Here is a 17,472-nt window from a genome sequence, read left to right on the forward strand (position 1 = left end):
TCTGCATTCTTTTGGATCACCTTTCTTTGGAATGGGCATAAATATGGATCTCTTCCAGTCAGTTGGCCAGGGAGCTGTCTTCCAAACTTCTTGGCATAGATGAGTGAGCCTTTTCAGCACTGCATCTGTTTATTGAAACATCTCAATTGGTATTCATCAATTTTTAAGCCTTGTTTTTCGCCAGCGCCTTCAGTGAAGCTTGCACTTCTGCCTTTAGTACCACCAGTTTCTGATCATACGCTGCCTCCTGAAAGTGGTTGAACTCCACCAATTCTTTTTGGTACAGTAACTCTGTGTATTCCTTCCATCTTCTTTTAATGCTTCCTGCATCATTCAATATTTTGCCCATAGAATCCTTCAATATTGCAACTCAAGGCTTGAATTTTTCCTTCAGTTCTTTCAGCTTCAGAAATGCTGAGCATGTTCTTCCCTTTTGGTTTTCTAACTCCAAGTCTTTGCATATTTCGTTATAATACGTTACTTCATCTTCTCAAGTCACCCTTTGAAATCTTCTGTCCAGTTCTTTTATTTCATCATTTCTTCTGATCACTTTAGCTGCTCGACCTTCAAGAGCAAGTTAGTTTCAGAGTCTCTGCTGACATCCGTTTTGGCCTTTTCTTTCTTTCCTGGCTTTTTAATGACCTTTTGCTTTTTTCGTGTGTAGTGTCCTTGATGTCATTCTACAAGTCGTCTGGTCTTCAGTCATTAGTGTTCAGTGTGTCAAATCTGTTCTTGAGGTGGTCTCTAAATTCAGGTGGGATATACTCTAGGCTATATTTTGGGTCTCATGGACTTGCTCTGGAACCCTGGTGCTGCTGTGATTAGGCTTTTGGCTGCTAACTAAAAGGTCAGCAGTTCAAATCCACCAGCCACTCATTAGACATTGGGAACCCTATGGGGCAGTTCTACTCTGTCCTGTAGGGTTGCTATGAGTCAGAATTGACTCGACAGCTACGGGTTTGGGTTTTTTTTGTTTTTTTGGACTTTGTCTAGTTTTCTTCAGCTTCAGCTTGAACTTGCATATGAGCTATTCCTAGGGGTGCTGTAAGAGAAATACCACAAGTGGTGACTGTCAAGAACAGAAACTTATTTTCTCACAGTTTAGGAGGCTAGAAGTCTGAATTCAGAATGTGGCTCTAGGGAGAGGTCCTTCTTTGTCTATTTCAGCTGCTAGTAGGTGGCCGTCCTTGGTGTTTCTGGACTTGTAGATTCATCTGCCTCCCTAGTCCTCAGATAGTGTTTGTCTTCCCCATCTCTGTGTGCATCTCCATGCCAATGCTGCTTTTCTTATAATTCAGAAGTAATTTAGTTTAGGATCCACCTTACACTGGTGTGACCTCAACTGATTGATTAATTATATTACATTAGATTGCATCATGGAAAGTGATTTCATTGCATTTAATTAGAATAGGGGTTAGGATTCCAACACGTATTTTGGGGGAACACAGTTCAGTTCATAACTAAGATGCTCTTGTGGCTAAAATAACCAAGTTCTTAAATTATTATTTAAAAAAATGTTGGCTTTAAGGTTATTAAATTGCAGTTTGATTTAGTCATATTGTCAATGGAAGCAAGCATCACATTTTAGCTGAGAGGGGTCAAATTATCTGTGGTCTAGGCTCAGAGTGCCAAGTTTTATTCCATGATGTTCAAAATTCCATCCCATTCTGATTCTGATGGTTATTTATAACTCGTCAGCTTAGTCACTGTTAAAGATCCAGTCTGTCCAGTTTGTGCAGGTAAAGGTCGTCCTCCCGCAGGTAAAGGAGCAGGAGGCAAACCACGCCTTTCAAGTCTGCTGTCTAAGAGTTTATTCATGTCCTGCTTCTTCCCACAAGGTCAAGAGCAGGTGGGATAATGGATGTAAGGTGTCGCAAATCCCACCCCAACCTCAAACTCCCATCAGTTGCCATGTCCTGTTGATTCTACTTCTGAACCTATCTCAGAATTTACCCCTTTCTCCTTCCTAACGGCTTATTCGAGCCTCCACCATCCTTGCCTGCCATGGTCTCATAACTTCATTAGCCCTTGACTTCCGAGTTCTCCTCCAGTACATTCTCCAGTGCATTTCCAGAGAGAGCTTTGTGAAACACCAACCAGACGAGGTGACTCCCACAGCCTAAACCATCTCGCTGCCCCCTGTTGCTCGCAGTATGATTGTACAGAGTCTTTGGTATGGTTGACCACGCTCTTCATATTTTGCCCGGGCCACCCCCTCTAGCTTTATCCCTCACCAGTGTCTTCCTTTTACTCTACGTTTCAGTTGTGCCGAAGGGTATACTGTGCTCCAAATGTCCTATTTCTTCCCATTCCTTCTGGTCCTTTGCACGTGACATTCAGTCTACCTCAAAGTCCTTCCCCTCCTCTTCACCTGGCCATCACTGAGGTTTCCTTGTAGATATTCCTTTTTCCAAGAAGCTTCTCTTATCCCCAGAATGTGTGAAGCACCCCATTCTCCAGCCGTTCAGCAATGCTAACACGGTAGAGCTTGGAGGGGTGGTTGTTGGGGTGTGTCTGGATGCCCAGCCTCCCCCCACCCCCTACTGCCTTCCTGTGTCAAGCCGGAGCCTGCACTTGGGAAGCTGATTGGACAGATGGTAGACATCAGGAGAGGAAGTTGGGGAGGCCCAGGTGTTTGAGAGCTCTATGTCAATGATGCGGGGAGTCTCTCCTAGGCCCTCAAACACAACACAGCTGTTTCCATCTCTAGGCAGATGCCTCTGCTTTGGTCTGAATCGGCCACCTTAACCATCCTCCCTGAAGGAACCCAAGTGGTGCAGTGGTTAAATGCTCGGCTGCTAACGGAAAGGTCAGTGGTTTGAACCTACCGGTTGCTCCACACGAGAAAGATGTGGCAGTCTGCTTCCGTAAAGATTACAAGCCTCGGAAGCCCTGATGAGGCAGTTCTACTCTATCCTATAGAGCTGCTATGAGTCAGAAGCCACTCAGTGGCAACGGGGTTAACTGTCTCCTCAGTTATTGCAGATTATCTGAGCACTTGACTAGATCTCCTTCCTGGGTAGAAACTTTGCAGATAGAAGGGAGGGAAAGGGTGGCTGGTAATCAGTGTTGTTTTTAGTTGCCCTTGAGTTGATTCCAACTCATGGTGACCCCATGTGTGTCAGAGTAGAACTGTGCTCTGTAGGGTTTTCAAGGCTGTGACCTTTTGGAAGCAGATCACTAGGCCTGTTTTCCCAGGTGCCTTTGGATAGGTTCGAGCCACCAACCTTTCAACTAGTAGTTGAGTGCTTAACCATTTGTGCTACCCCCAGGAACTCCTGGTAATTAGTAGGCGCTCAGCAATTGACACGTTGGATCAAAACTCCCAGCGTAAGAGCCACTTGTGTCTTTGTGGCCATGTTAGGAGTTGTATTAGGGAACCAGAGGCCTGAACTTAGCCACTGGCCAGGTTGAGGGAGTGGATGGGGTCATCTGCCCAGTTCTCTAGAAATGGCCTCCGGGCAGTAGCAGATGTGAAGCTAAGTGGCTCATATAGAAGGCTCTGGAGTTCAGACAAACCTAGGTTTCCATCTTTGCTCTACCATGTTTCAGCAGGTGACCTTGGGCAAGTGACTTACCCTTATGGATACTCAGTATCCTCATCTGTAGAATGGGCATAAAAATAGCCTCCACTTTCTAGGGTTGTTGTAAGAATTACATGAGCAAATGCCTGAAGAGGGCTTGGTTCCTAGTACATGCGCAATAAAATTTACCTGATTTCTGGGAAAACGCCTTGTTACTTCCACTGTTGCCCTTGTTCAGAATATTCTGGACCACGTCCCCAGCCCCCAGGTTGTAGTGTAGGTAGTAACAAGCGGGAACTGTGGCTCTCAGGGGTCTGCTGTGATAACAGCAAGGCTGAAATGGCAGACTCACTCTCAATCTTGTAATCCTGTTTCCTGTCCTACACACAGCCGGTAACAGCTGGCTTGGGAAGAAGGGCAGGGGAGGATGAAGCTTCCTCTGGCTCCAACAATTGGAAGAAGGAGGGGAGGGTGGGGTTTGGAGGGCTAAGCATTAACTCGCAGTTACCCACATAAATAACTCATGGATTAGCTTGGCGAATGTCTGGGCACTATCCTCACAATCTCTCTTCACCCAGCTCTCCGTGTTTGGAAAATGCAGGTAATGTTTTAGTTATTTTCCAACATTCATTTATGGTTTCTACTTACAAAAGCAAGTAACTTTGTTTATCATAAAACTGAGAGAACTATAAAAAAGCACAAAGAAGAAAACAAAATAAAATAATTTAAAAATTTTATCTCTGGTGGTGCAAACTGTTTGCCCTTGACTACTAATCTGAAGGTTGATGGTTCAACCCCAGCCAGTGGTTCCACGGCAGAAAGCCCCGACGATATGCTTCTGTAAAGATTACAGCCAAGAAAACCCTATGGAGCAATTCTACTCTGTAACAGATGGGGCTGCAATGAATTGGAATCGACTTAATGGCAATGGGTTTGGTTTCTTTGGTTTTTAGTGGACTGATTAAAATATGTGCCAAGGTTATTTAGGTAGGTTAATATGTGGATTAAAAAAATCTTATCCCCCAAGCCAGTGTTCCCCAAATTTCAGTTCTACTACATTGGTGACAAATGAGATGATTTTACATGGTACATGGACACATGGGTACATTAGACATGCGATTTCAAAGATGGTGCTACTTAGAATGAGACTAAATTCAAATGAAGGACAGAAGGGAGGAAAGAAGACAGGAAAGAGGAAAGGGAGTTAATTTAAGGGAAAATATTAAGTAAGCAGAAGTAGGCTGGTATGAAGATTTGGTGAACACCATCAAGGTAATATGTAAATGACAGAAGTTTGGGAAATTACACACAAAAGTGCATTCCAGTAGCAGGTGTTTAGGCACTTCACTGCTGTTTAAAATAATCTCTTGTTGTTTTAGCTGCTGTTGAGTCAGCCCCGGGCTCATGGCAACCCCACGCACAATGGAACAAACCCTACCCGGTCTTGCGCCATCCCCTAGATGGGCTGTGGATCAGATTGTTGTGATCTATAGGGGTTTTCTGGCTGATTTCGGAAGTAGATCACCAGGCCTTTCTTTCTGGTCCATCTCGTTGTTGTTGTTAGGTGCCGTCGAGTCAGTTCCAACTCATAGCGACCCTGTGTACAACAGAATGAAATGCTGCCTGGTCCTGCGCCATCCTCACCGTCTTTGTTAAATGCTTGAGCCCATCGTTGCAGCCACTGTGTCAATCCATCTCATTGAGGGTCTTCCTATTTTTCACTGACCCTCTGCTTTACCAAGCATGATGTCCTTCTCCAGGGACTGGTCCCTCCTGATAACAAGTCCAAAGTATATGAGACGAAGTCTTGCCATCCTTGCTTCTAAGGAGCATCCTGGTTGTACTTCTTCCAAGACAGATTTGTTCGTTCTTCTGGCAGTCTGTGGTATGTTCAATGTTCTTCGCCAACACCGGTGTCAATTCTTCTTCGATCTTCCTTAATCATTGTCCAGCAGATATGCCCAGTGCAATACGTCATTTGATTTCTTGACTGCTGCTTCCGTGGGTGTTGATTGTGGATCCAAGTATCGTGCAGTATCACCTCTGCCACATTCTACTGGCTAAAAGTGACTCATTAAGTTTGGCCCAGGTTCGGTGAGAAGGGACAAGGACCCTTCCTCTCTATAGAAGGAGTGCCAAAGAACTCTTGTTTTAAGTGCAGACATGTTTTAAAACTGCACGCAAGGAAGGCCTCAGCAGAGTGTCTGGCCCAGAGTGATGATCGACTGCTGTTAGGTGTTGAGACCCAGCCCCTGCCCTCGTGAAACCAGAGGCCAGGTTGACTTGTCCAGGGTCACACAGCTGGTTAAGGGACAGAGGTGTAGCTGCAAGCTTGGTTTCTTTAGGGTGGAGAGAATCCTCCTTTACCCCACTGGGCTGCCGCTTGTCTTCTTGTAACAACAGACAAATCCCACAATTCCAACAAGGAGCAGCAAAGGGCTTCTTGGCAATCCTTTCTTCCCTCTGCACTGAGTGGCAACGAGCAATGCTTCATCCTTTGGTTATAAGCAGTATTTATGGAGCATTACTGGGAGCCCTGGTGGTACAGTGGTTAAGAGCTCGGCTGCTAACCAAAAGGTGGCAGTTTGAATCTACCAGCTGCTCCTTGGAAACCCTATGGGGCAGTTCTACCTTCTCCTATAGGGTCGCTATGAGTCAGAATTGACTCGATGGCAGTGGGTTTGGTTTTACTGGGGGCTAGCTTATGGTGGCTGTATCTCTCCCGGGGAACTGTGATGGCTTCAGAGATCTTTAGTGGGCTGCTGATGCACTGAGGGAAAAGTGATACCCTGATCCCTTGCTTTGTCTGGCCTGGATTTTGACCCACTCAACCAAATAGTGATGAGATCGTTTGGAACCCAGAGTTTCCCAGCCAAACCAAGGCCAGCCCATCACTCGGTCTCAGTCCCTGGGCATCTCTGTGTTTCCACATTGGAAACTGACTATTCTCATTCACCTCCATGGGTGCCTATACTCAACTTCTCCTCTTGTTCCTCTGGGGAGGGGCTTCTTGATCTGGTCTAAGACCTCCTTTGAAAATCCAAGTAAAACAAGGGACCTCACTTCTGAAAAGCTCACAATATATAAATAGAAAAAAAATTCCAACAATTTCAAGGGATTCATGGTGTCTTGGATCCCTGTTGTTGTTGTCAGGTGCTGCTGAGTTGGTTTCAACTCATAGCGATCCTGTAGGACAGAGTAGAACTGCACTATAGGATTTCCTGAGCTGTAGTCTTTAAGGGAGCAGATCGCCAGGTCTTTTCTCACATGGAGCCGCTGGTGGGCTCAAACCATCAACTTTCGCTTACCAGTTGAGCGCTTAACCAGTATGCCACCAGGGCTTCTGTTGTTCCCCTAAAAGGTTAAAATCCTTTAGTTTGAGCCTCCCCTCCTTCTCTATCCCTTACTTCCTGATTTTAAAATAATTTTCAGCTCATAACTGCAAACGATCATTTGTTTCAAACTGAAGGCTCTATATTCTCATGATTGTGGTTAATGGCTGTCAGACTGTCCAATTAGTGAGAGTTGATTTCTAGGACAATGTTCTGAAGATGGCACTGACTTCCTACTGATTGCCATAATTCTGGCTAGCCACATGGTCTCCTCCATGGAAGTTTGCGTGCGTATAATACAAGAGAGGGATTGTGTTTGGGAGGCTGAGCCAGCATAGGTGAAGTTGTGAAGCAGACGCTTGTCTGAAGGGTTCCTCCCTTCCATCTTGGATCACGGCTGTCTGCAAAGACGTGGATATTCAGGATGGCCCCTCCTGCCCCACTTACCTGCAACACTGTCCTATCCCCTTACTCCCCACCCCAGCCTGCCACTGCCTTGGCACCTGCTCTTCAGGGTCATGCCTATGAGCAAACCACTTATTCATCCAAGTTGGAGCAGAATTCTCAGTCTTTTGGTAGACATCGCAGTTACCTGGAGGAGCTTGTTAAAAAGGAAGACTTGTGGGTCTCACCCTCAGAGATTCTGGGTCAGTGGCTTTGGTGGGGGTCAGGAACTATGCATTGTAAGTCCCCTTAGGCGATTCTGATGGAGGGGTCTCCTGGTTACACTTGGATAATCCCGTGGCCCTAGAGAATGACAAAGGACACGTATGTGAGCACATGACCTTATTTTCTGCAAATAGAGCCCCTGTTCTGAGCTATTTGTATGGAAAGACAACTGTTTACATAGTGCCCAACTTTGGGTGAACATTAGAATTATCTGGAGAAATACCCTCAATATTTTATTATAAAATTTAAGACACATAGAAAACTTGGAAGAATAGTAGAGTGAAACCCATATACCCGCTGCTTAGATTCTACAATTAATATTTTGCTATATACTTGCCCTATCACATATTTATCCATCCCTTTAGCCATCCATCCACCCGTCCACCCATCCATCCATCCACCCATCCATCCATCCACCCATCCACCCATCCACCCATCCACCCATCCATCCATCCATCTTATTTTTTGGATGCATTTCAGTTTAAATTGCAGACGTGAGTACATTTCACTTTCTAAACACTCTAGCAAGCATATCGTTAACTAAAATTCAATTTTTCCTTATGATTCTTTATTTTAGGTAAAAATTACATACAGTGAAGTGCACTAAGTACACCACTCTCTTTTTGACAAATGCATATACCCATGAAACCCGAGCCGCTATCTACATATAGAACATTTCCATCACCCCAGCAAATCCTCTCATACCTTTTCCCAGGTAATCCCTGCCTCCACCTCCCCATCAGAGGCGGTCAACGTTCTGATATTTTTTGCCATAGATTAGTTTTGCCTGTTATAGAGTTTTCTATAAATGGAATCATACAGTCTGTACTCTTGTGTAAGGCCTCATCCTTCTGGGAAGCTTTGGAAACTTCTAATGTCCAGGCTCAGCGAAAAAGAGGAAGACCCTCAATGAGATGGATTGACACAGTGGCTGCAACGATGGGCTCAAACAGAGCAACAGTTGTGAGGATGGGCAGGATCGGGCAGTGTTTTGTTCTGTTGTACATAGGATAAGTATGAGTCGGAACCAACTCAACAACACCTAACAACAAAAACGACGTCCAGCCTGCACCCAGAACAATGACATCAGGCTGTCTGGGGGGTGGGCACAGGCCTTAGTATCTTTTAAAGTTCCCCAGGTGCAGCCAGTCTGAGACCCACTCGTTGGTGGTTCAGTGGTAGAATTCTTGCCTTCGATGATGGAGACCCAGGTTCAATTCCTGGCCAATGCACTTCATGTGCAGCCACTGCCCATCTGGCAGTGGAGGCTTGTGTGTTGCTATGATGCTGAACAGGTTTCAGTGGACCTTCCAGACTAAGACAAACTAGGAAGAAAGGCCTCATGATCTACTTCCAAAAATCAGCCAGTGAAAACTAATAGATCTCAACGGTCCGATCCATAACCATTCACGGGGATGGTGCACGAGACCAGGTAGTGTTTTAATCCATTGTGCACTGGGTCGCCATGAGTCGGGGGCTGACTTGACAGTAACTGACAACACGTGGTTTAACAAGGGAACTCAAGGCCTCAAACCAAAGTTATCACAAGTAATGTGTGCTCCAGGCCAGAGGAGGGAGGTGTCTTTGGGTTTCTTGGTGTCCCTCAAATCACACAGGCCTGGTTGAATCAATGGTGGGAAATTTATATCACCTCTTTGTGCCCTTGTATTCCCACCAGAGATGGGACTGACAGCATTTACCGTGTCCCTCCCAGCTTGCTGATGTGGTGTGAGCTCAGTAATGTGGGGAGGCACTTTGCAGACATGAAGGAGTGAACCATTATTTACTATTTGCACTGGGCCAAATCCTGCCTGGCGGTGCCCTCCCCAGTCCCTGCTGGGTCCCTACACGTTAGATCAGAATAACCTCCCCAAGCGTATTAGAAAGTTCATAAATTGAGACAGCTCTCGAGGGAGCGCAGGGCCCCTTTTTAAATTTTAATCATGGATTGAAGTGCTAGTGAGAGGAGGCATTTGCGCCACGAGGACAGAGGTTTCACAGTCGCTAGCCTTGCCCCAATGCGCTGCCTTTGTTGTTTGAAAAAGGCTGCCAGAAATTGGGTAAGCATCACCAAGGGAAAACAAACACCTCCCCCAACCCACCAGCACCCCTGCCATCTCCTTCCCGTGAAAAGGCCAATTCAGTCTGCTGCGGTTGCCAACGTTCTCGGCGGCGTTCGTTAGCAGGCGGCGGGCCGAGGATGCAGTGTGGCTATGGATTTCAATATTCCCTTGTAAGGTTTTACAACCCAGAACCAGTTACAATGGCATCATTCATTGCATTGGCTCACGTGGATCAGAATGCAAGGTGGGGGGCGAGCTGGGGAGAAGCTAGTCCGAGGGCTCCAACACCTAGAGTGAGCCGGGGTGCTTAGGATCCCTGCTTGGTGTCTGGAGAGCCTGGCCTCTCAACTGAGTGTGTCCACAGGGTGCTGGGGAGGATTCCACATACAGTGAGATTGATGGGCTGATCTTGATATTGCCCGGGAAATGTCGAAGTCTATTGTCACCAGGAAGCTTTATATGCAACAGGGTGATCCTGTTGCCCAAACAGTTGGTGGCAACAGTTCCCTATTGTCAAACGTAAGTTAGCTGGCAAAAACTTTAGGATAGGATTGACCTGGGTTTAAAGCTCAGCTTTACCTCTTCTTGGCTGTGTGATCTGGGGCAAGTGGATTAATCTCTCTGAGCCTCAATTTCCTCATCTCTAAGTTTAATCATTCCAGTGAAGCTGGGGACTTTTGCCAGGATCAAATGAGGAAACGCATATAAATCAGCTTATACAGTGCCTAGAACATTGTTGTGTGCCGTTGAGTTGATTTCAACTCATAGTGACCCCATGTGACAGAGTAGAACTGCTCGGTAGGGTTTTTCAGGCTGTAATCTTTACAGGAGCAGATAGCCAGGCCTTTCTCCCATGGAGCCCCTGGGTGGGTTCAAACTGTAAACCTTTCAGTTAGCAGCTGAGCGCTTAGCCATTGTGCCACTAGGCTCCTTGCATGAAACATTAGGAGGCACTTCAAGAAAAAATATGGTTGATGATGATGATGATGAAGAAGAGGAAGAAGAAGCAGCAGTCCTCTGTTGCTGTCCCTCTTCCCAGACACACAAGGGCTTTTCAGCTTTCGCTTTAATTCACTTGTGCCCTACCTTCCTCACTGATGCTCTTAAAGCTGTAGAGGAACATACTGGAACTTCTTATCCTAAAGACTTTAGAGATGTCTGCCATATTGATGACCCCAGTGGAAATTACCCCGCTGTTGTTTGGCTCTAACACCTCTTCCCTTTGCCTGTATAACCCCATACCATCAAGGAGTCACGTCACACTCCCACGCCCCTATTTTCACACCTCTCAAATGGGCTGGTGGACATTCAGTTATTAAGAGAGACGTTAAAAGGAGCCCTGTTGGCGCAGTGGTTAAGTGCTCGGCTGCTAACCAAGAGGTCGGTGGATCAAACCCACCATTGGCTCCTTGGGAGAATGATGTGGAGATTTGCTCCTGTAAAGATTACAACCTAGGAAACCCTATGGGGCAGTTCTACTCTGTCCTATAGGGTCACTATGAGTTGGAATCGACTCGACGGCAACAGGTTTGGCTTTTGGTAAGAAAGACATTGATGACTGAGTGTGGGGATGATGTTTCAAGCTCTTTAGAGAGGCGCAGGCTATAAAGGGCAAGTGGTTATTGGGATATTACTACCTTGTCACTTCTGTGAGTGTTAGCAATCGAAAGCAGGCTTTGGCTTTGCTCGGGAGTAATTTTGCAATCTGGCAGCGCTGGAACGAATTCCACGGAGTCCATTGATACATTCTCTTGTAAATTCCCTCTGCCAACATTTTTTTTTGGCGTTATGTTCTTTAATTAAAAAAAAAAAAAACTGTCCCAATTAAAAATATAAAACTAAAAGGGATTTCCCCCTTCCTATTGGAACTCTGACAGACCAGTGCTTGAAGGAAGCAGACCTCAATAGAATTGCCAGAGATTTGACAACTTTTTTAATGTTTTATTATTATTATTTTTTCTTTTCTCTCTCTCTCTCTGTTTTCCATTACGTATCCCGAACCACAGAGCAAGAGCTATAAAGCTAATTTCATTCCGTTCAACCTCCCTGCCTCAGGGGGATAGTCTGACTGGTGTGGCTGCTTCCGGTGGCTCCAGCTTGAGTTCTGAGATGTCACATGCCATGGCAAAACTCCACGAGGAGACTCTACAATGTTGGGAGGGTGTCTGTGGCCTCATGGAAACTTGGCAGACACTCTGTGTCCCCTGCCTGACCACTGTGATGTGATTCCACATGACAAACAAAGGCAAGGGACACAGGGTGGAGATCATCACACCCCTGAGGCGAGGGGAAGTGGGGGGGGAGTCTTGGGCCCCAAATCCTTGCCCCCCAAAGAGAAGATTATTATTTTTAATCAATATTTTATTTTCTTTTTGGTGAGAATATATACAGCAAAACCGCTCTCATCCCACAGTTTCTGAACATAACGATCAGTGACATTGGTTACGTTCTTCACATTATGCCAGCATTCATGTTATTTCTGTTCTAGATGCTTTGCTCCCATTGACATAAACTCCCAGCCCTTTGACCTTCTTGTCTATGCTTCAAAATAGCTGTTGTCCATTTGGTCTTATATAGATAATTTTTTTTAAAAAAGGACACAATACTCAAGGGTGACAATCTTTACTTTATGGGCTAAACTGTTGCTTAGTTTAAAGGTGACTTCAGGTGATAGTTCTGCTTCAGGGTTTGAAGAGTAACTCTGGGTAATGGTCTCGGGAACTCCTCTAGCCTCTATAGGTCCAAGAAGTCTGGATTCTTCAAGAATTTGAAGATCTGTTCCACATTTCCCTCCCTTTCAATCAGGATCCATCTGTTGCGTCCCCGATCAGAACATTCAGTAGTGGTAGCCGGGCATCATCTAGTTTTTCTAGTCTCAAGGTAGAAGAGGCAGTGGTTCATGAAGACAATTGTTGTTGTTGTTAGGTGCCGTTGACTTGGTTTCAACTCATAGTGACCCTATAGGACAGTGTAGAACTGCCCCATAGGGTTTCCAAGGAGCGGCTGGTGTATTTGAACTGCTGACCTTTTGGTTAGCAGCCAAGCTCTTAACCACTACGCCACCAGGGCTCCATGGAGTCAATTAGCCTGTAGTTTGGTTCCTTCTCTGATTCTTGGGTTTCCTTCTTTCTCTTTTGTTCCAGACAAATAGAGACCAATAGTTGTATCTTAGAGGGCTGCTCATAGACTAAAAGCATATATACATATATAGTGCTTTAAGTGAAAGTTTACAGAGAAAATTAGTTTCTCATTAAACAGTTAATACCCAAATTGTTTTGTGACATGGGCTGCCCACTCTGCGATGTGTCAACACTCTCCCCTTCTCAGCTTTGGTTTCCCCATTTCAGTTCCTCCAGTTTACCTGTCCCTTCCTGCCTTCTCGTCTTTGAAAGCATATTGTGTTTTAAAAAAATCAGAAGAACCGATTAGGAGATTGCATAGAAGTAGTTAGGAGACTGTTGAGTTAGAATTCTGGTTGTGTCTCTTTCCAGTTCTGTGACCCTGGGCCTCAGTTTCCTAATCTGTAAAATGGCAACAACAGCAGTATCTATTTCATACGGTCACTGACAGGATGAAGTAGGCTAATGCAGCACTCCTCACAGTGAGTGAGAAGCAGTGCACTATGATTTTGAGATGATTTTGGGTGCGCTCTTTAATTTTAATAATTAAGTATTTATTTCATTTGCATTAGAAGAACTATAATTAGCATCACAAGCCCATAGTTGCACCGATATTATTGCTTAGAGAGAGGCTAAGTGTATTTGGATAAAAAAGTCAGTTTTAAAAATGTATTAAGTTGAAGAATAGATGGTCTGGGTCATGGCAAAAATCGTGACTGAAGTTTGGAATTTATTGATACATATTCATTCTAGGGCAGGAGTTCATACCCTGTTTTGTACCATGGGCCTACTGGCAGTTGGGTGAAGCCTATGGATCCCTTCTCAGTATAATTTTAAAAAACCAAACCTGTTGCCGTTGAGTCGATTCCGACTCATAGCGACCATATAGGACAGAGTGCCCCATTGGGTTTCCAAGGAGCAGCTGGTGGATTCGAACTGCCGACCTTTTGGTTAACAGCTGATTGAGCTCTTAAACACTGTGTGACCAGGGCTCCACATTGCAACATTGTTATCAAAATATTTAAAATGGTGATATAATAATATGTATACTTTGTAACTGCCTTAAGCAACAGGATCTCTAGTGGCAGCTCTAAACCTACTGTAATTTTGAAGTAGTGGTGAGCATAAATGGTATTTTTAGACATATGCAACAACTGTAATGTGATATGAAGTTATTTGATTTCTGTTGGTGACAGTCGCTAAAAGCCTGTTGCTGTTAAGTCAATTCCGACTCATAGTAACACTGTAGGACAGAGTAGAACTGCCCCATAGGGTGTCCAAGGCTGTAGTCTTTACGGAAGCAGATGCCACATTTGACTCCCATGGAGCAGCTGGTGGATTTGAACCACCGACCTCTTAGTTCGCATCCAAGCACGTAACTACTTCACCACCAGGACTCAACAGTCCCTAGGGCTTCTATCACTCAACTGATGTAACTGTGTCTTGTTGCCTACCTCCATAATGGAAGGAAATGCTAAATTTCAATTAGAGGTTAGTGGAAATTGAAATTCAAGTTCACACTTTTAAAACTCCTCAAGTTAAGATCTCCAAGTCAGAGAGAGAGGCCTAGAGAACTGCTTCCTTCTGAGAAATTTTATGGGTGGAAACCACTGCAGATCATTTTGTAAAGGCAATCACAATAGTTTCTACCATGTGCCAGGTACGACTTTCTAGAGCACATTATTGGATTATTTTCAACAATCTTGTGAGCTTCTTAATTTACAGATGAGGAAATTGAAGTTCAGAGAGGTTAAGTGCCTTGCCCAAGGTCACACAGCTAGTAGACGGCAGATCTGGCATAGAACGTGTATCTTCCTGATGCCAACGCCTTTCATCTTTTCACTGCACCCTGATTCTTAGACGCCTAAGTGGAAATTAACCTGGCGAGTTGTTCAAAGAAGAGATGGTCTCTGGGGATCTCAGGGAAGAATGTTGTGGCTTCTCCAAATGATCTCTGTATTTTCCCCATTTTACAGATAGGGAAACTGAGGCTTAACTAGGCAACCTGCCTTATCTGAGCTCACAGGGTTTGTGTGGACAATGAGCTGCATGTGCCATGGGCTGATGGGGGTGGAGAACTCATTTCTGGGGTTTGATGAAGAGTGCATATTTCCCCAGAGGCAGCAGCTTTTCTGGGTCTACGCATGACTTGAGAGCTGGTTCAAATCCTGTTCTGCCCCTTTCTGCACCTTAGTCTTCAAAGTGACATCTTTGCTTTTTAAAACTTTAAAGTAGTGACTCCCCCTGGGGGATGAAGGGGGTGCTTGGAGTATGCTCGTCTTCATTTTTATTTTGCTTGTCTTCCAGGCAGGCCTGCCATGTGGCTTTCAGCTCTGTTTCCATTGCCTCTTTCACCCAAGGTGGCACGGTGGTGGGGGGCATGGGTGGATGAATGGGGACGCTGCAGGGAGCCACATGTCACTTTAGGACTCTATAACTATTTCCTCTGCTTGTGAGTGTGTTCCCCCAAATGCTTAGTCCTCCTGATCCATTTTTTTAATTATTATTTTTCACCATGGAAATATTTGTATCAACTTCATAAACTCTCACTGTGGAAAAAAAAAGTCAAGTAATGCAAATATATGGAGCCCTGGTGGCACAGTGGAGCTCTAGTGGCACAGTGGTAAAGAGCTTGGCTGCTAACCAAAAGTTGGCAGTTCGAATCCACCAGCTGCTCCTTGGAAACCCTATGGGGCGGTTCTCCCCTGTTCTATAGGGTTGCTATCAGTTAGAATCAACTCAATGGCAACAGGTTTTTTGGTAGCACAATGGTTAAGCACTTGGCTGCTAACCAGAAGGTCAGTGGTTTGAACCGACCCAGAGGCTCCTCGGGAGAAAAGACCTGGCAATCTGCTCCCATAAAGATTATAGTCTAGGAAGCTATGGGGCAGCTCTACTGTGTCGCATGGGGTCGCTGTGAGTTGGCATGGACTCGATAGTAGACAACAAAAACAACAACAATATAGATATGCACAAAGTAATTAGTGATCTAAAAGTTTTACCATAATTCCACTTACCAGAAGTAGCCAGTGGCAATCATTTCATAATTTAGGTCAAGTCATGTGTCCTGCCTCTTCCGCTTAACTGATCTTCCACAGCTTCCTATATCCATGCATATACAGCCTTTTCATTCTTTTTTAAGGCTGCACAATATTTCATTGTTTAGCTCTATCAAAATTTACTTAATTATGGATGATGACATTTAGGTCGTTTCTAACTTTTCCCTGTTACAGACAATGTTTCAGAGGAAATCCTCACACATATATCTTTACACACTGACTGGAACAGCTTCTTAGGCAAATTCATAGTCATCAGCTTGCTAGGTCCAGATTGTTGTATCTTATGAAAATCGATGTTATCAAATTGCCTTCCAGAAAGAATGAGCCAAATCACCCTTCCATCAGCCCTGCACACGGTTGTTATTCTTCGAATGTGCGCATTCTTCTTCTGTCCAACTTTCTCATGCATATGAGGCAATTGAAAAGACTTTGGCTTGGGTCAGGCACGCTTTAGTCTTCAAAGTGACATCTTTGCTTTTTAGAACTTTAAAGAAGTTTTTTGCAACAAATTTTCCCAATGCAATGTGTCCTTTTATTTCTTGACTGCTGCTTCCATGGACATTGATTGTGGATCCAAGTAGAATGAAATTGTTGACAACCTCAGTTTTTACTCCAGAAAGGGAACGAGGGGGTCTAAATATCTGTAGAATAAGTTGAAATAACTCAAATTGCCACCTGTGTCTATTTAACATTAAGAGGGGTTTTTAGCTGGGAGTGCTCATTTACCTTTCTGCATATGTATAGAACTATTCGTAAACCTACTTGCCTACTGTATAAGACATGAAAAATTAGTGCCCAAATATTATGTCCATTGCATTTTGCGCACATGAATGTAACTGGATTGTATTGCTCCTCAAAGACATTTTTGTTTATTATCCTGTGACTTTTCTGGTGGATTCTTTGACCCATGGTTTGGCTAGTGGGTGGATCTGTGTCAGGGCATTGATAAACTTTCTTTCGCATCTTCTCTCTTTCAGTAAAGAATACCCTGTGGTTCCCAGGAGCACAGTGAGGCAAAAAGTGGCCTCCAACCATAGCCCTTTCAGCAGCGAGCCCCGGGCTCTCTCCACCTCATCCAACTTGGGGACCCAGTATCAGTGCGAGAATGGCGTCTCCGGCACCTCCCAGGACCTTCTGCACCCACCCACCCCATACCCTCTGTCCCAGGAGCACAGCCAGATTTACCACTGCACCAAGAGAAAAGGTGGGTGTGACAGCCCCTACCTGTCTTGCCTCCTCCCCTCTCTCTTCCTTCCTTTCTTTAAAGAAAGAAAAAAAGTATGTAGGACTACACTAATGTATTTCAAAAATGGAAGCAACCCAAGAATACATAGAGATTGAAAGAAATGCAAACTCTGCGGGTAAAATGAAAACTCCCTTGGTATACCTGCCCCCAATCGCAGCCCCTTCCTTAGAGGAAACACATTTGAAATGTCCAGACCAGACCCATTTTATTCATTTACGCACCCATGCACACACACACGCATGCATGCACACACAGGCACAAATAGTTTTGTTCTTCCTTTTAACGTAAATGACATCATAATGTATGTGTTTTGCAGCTTGCCTTTTTTTTTTTTTTTTTTTTTTTGCACTTTAGAATAAGTTTTAGATATCTTTTCTTGGATCCAGACTTATCTCATTCTTTTTAACTGCTGAAGAGTGAGTATTGCCTCGGAAGGCTGAAGTGGAGTTTACTTTGTCAC

The 17,472-nt window shown here is 44.7% G+C and overlaps 1 protein-coding gene across 3 annotated transcripts in view; it reads left to right on the forward strand.

Annotated features, from left to right (window-relative positions):
• Positions 1–17,472, forward strand: part of TBX5 (T-box transcription factor 5) — a 62,326-nt gene that overhangs the window by 33,013 nt on the left and 11,841 nt on the right. For all 3 annotated transcript variants that reach the window (XM_004379048.1, XM_004379050.1, XM_004379049.1), the window contains one exon: positions 16,744–16,970. In XM_004379048.1, coding sequence (XP_004379105.1) covers positions 16,744–16,970 — 227 coding nt within the window. The remainder of the gene's footprint in view (positions 1–16,743; positions 16,971–17,472) is intronic.

This window comes from Trichechus manatus, unplaced genomic scaffold (genome assembly GCF_000243295.1).
Source record: "Trichechus manatus latirostris isolate Lorelei unplaced genomic scaffold, TriManLat1.0 scaffold00061, whole genome shotgun sequence".
Classification (NCBI taxonomy): domain Eukaryota; kingdom Metazoa; phylum Chordata; class Mammalia; order Sirenia; family Trichechidae; genus Trichechus; species Trichechus manatus.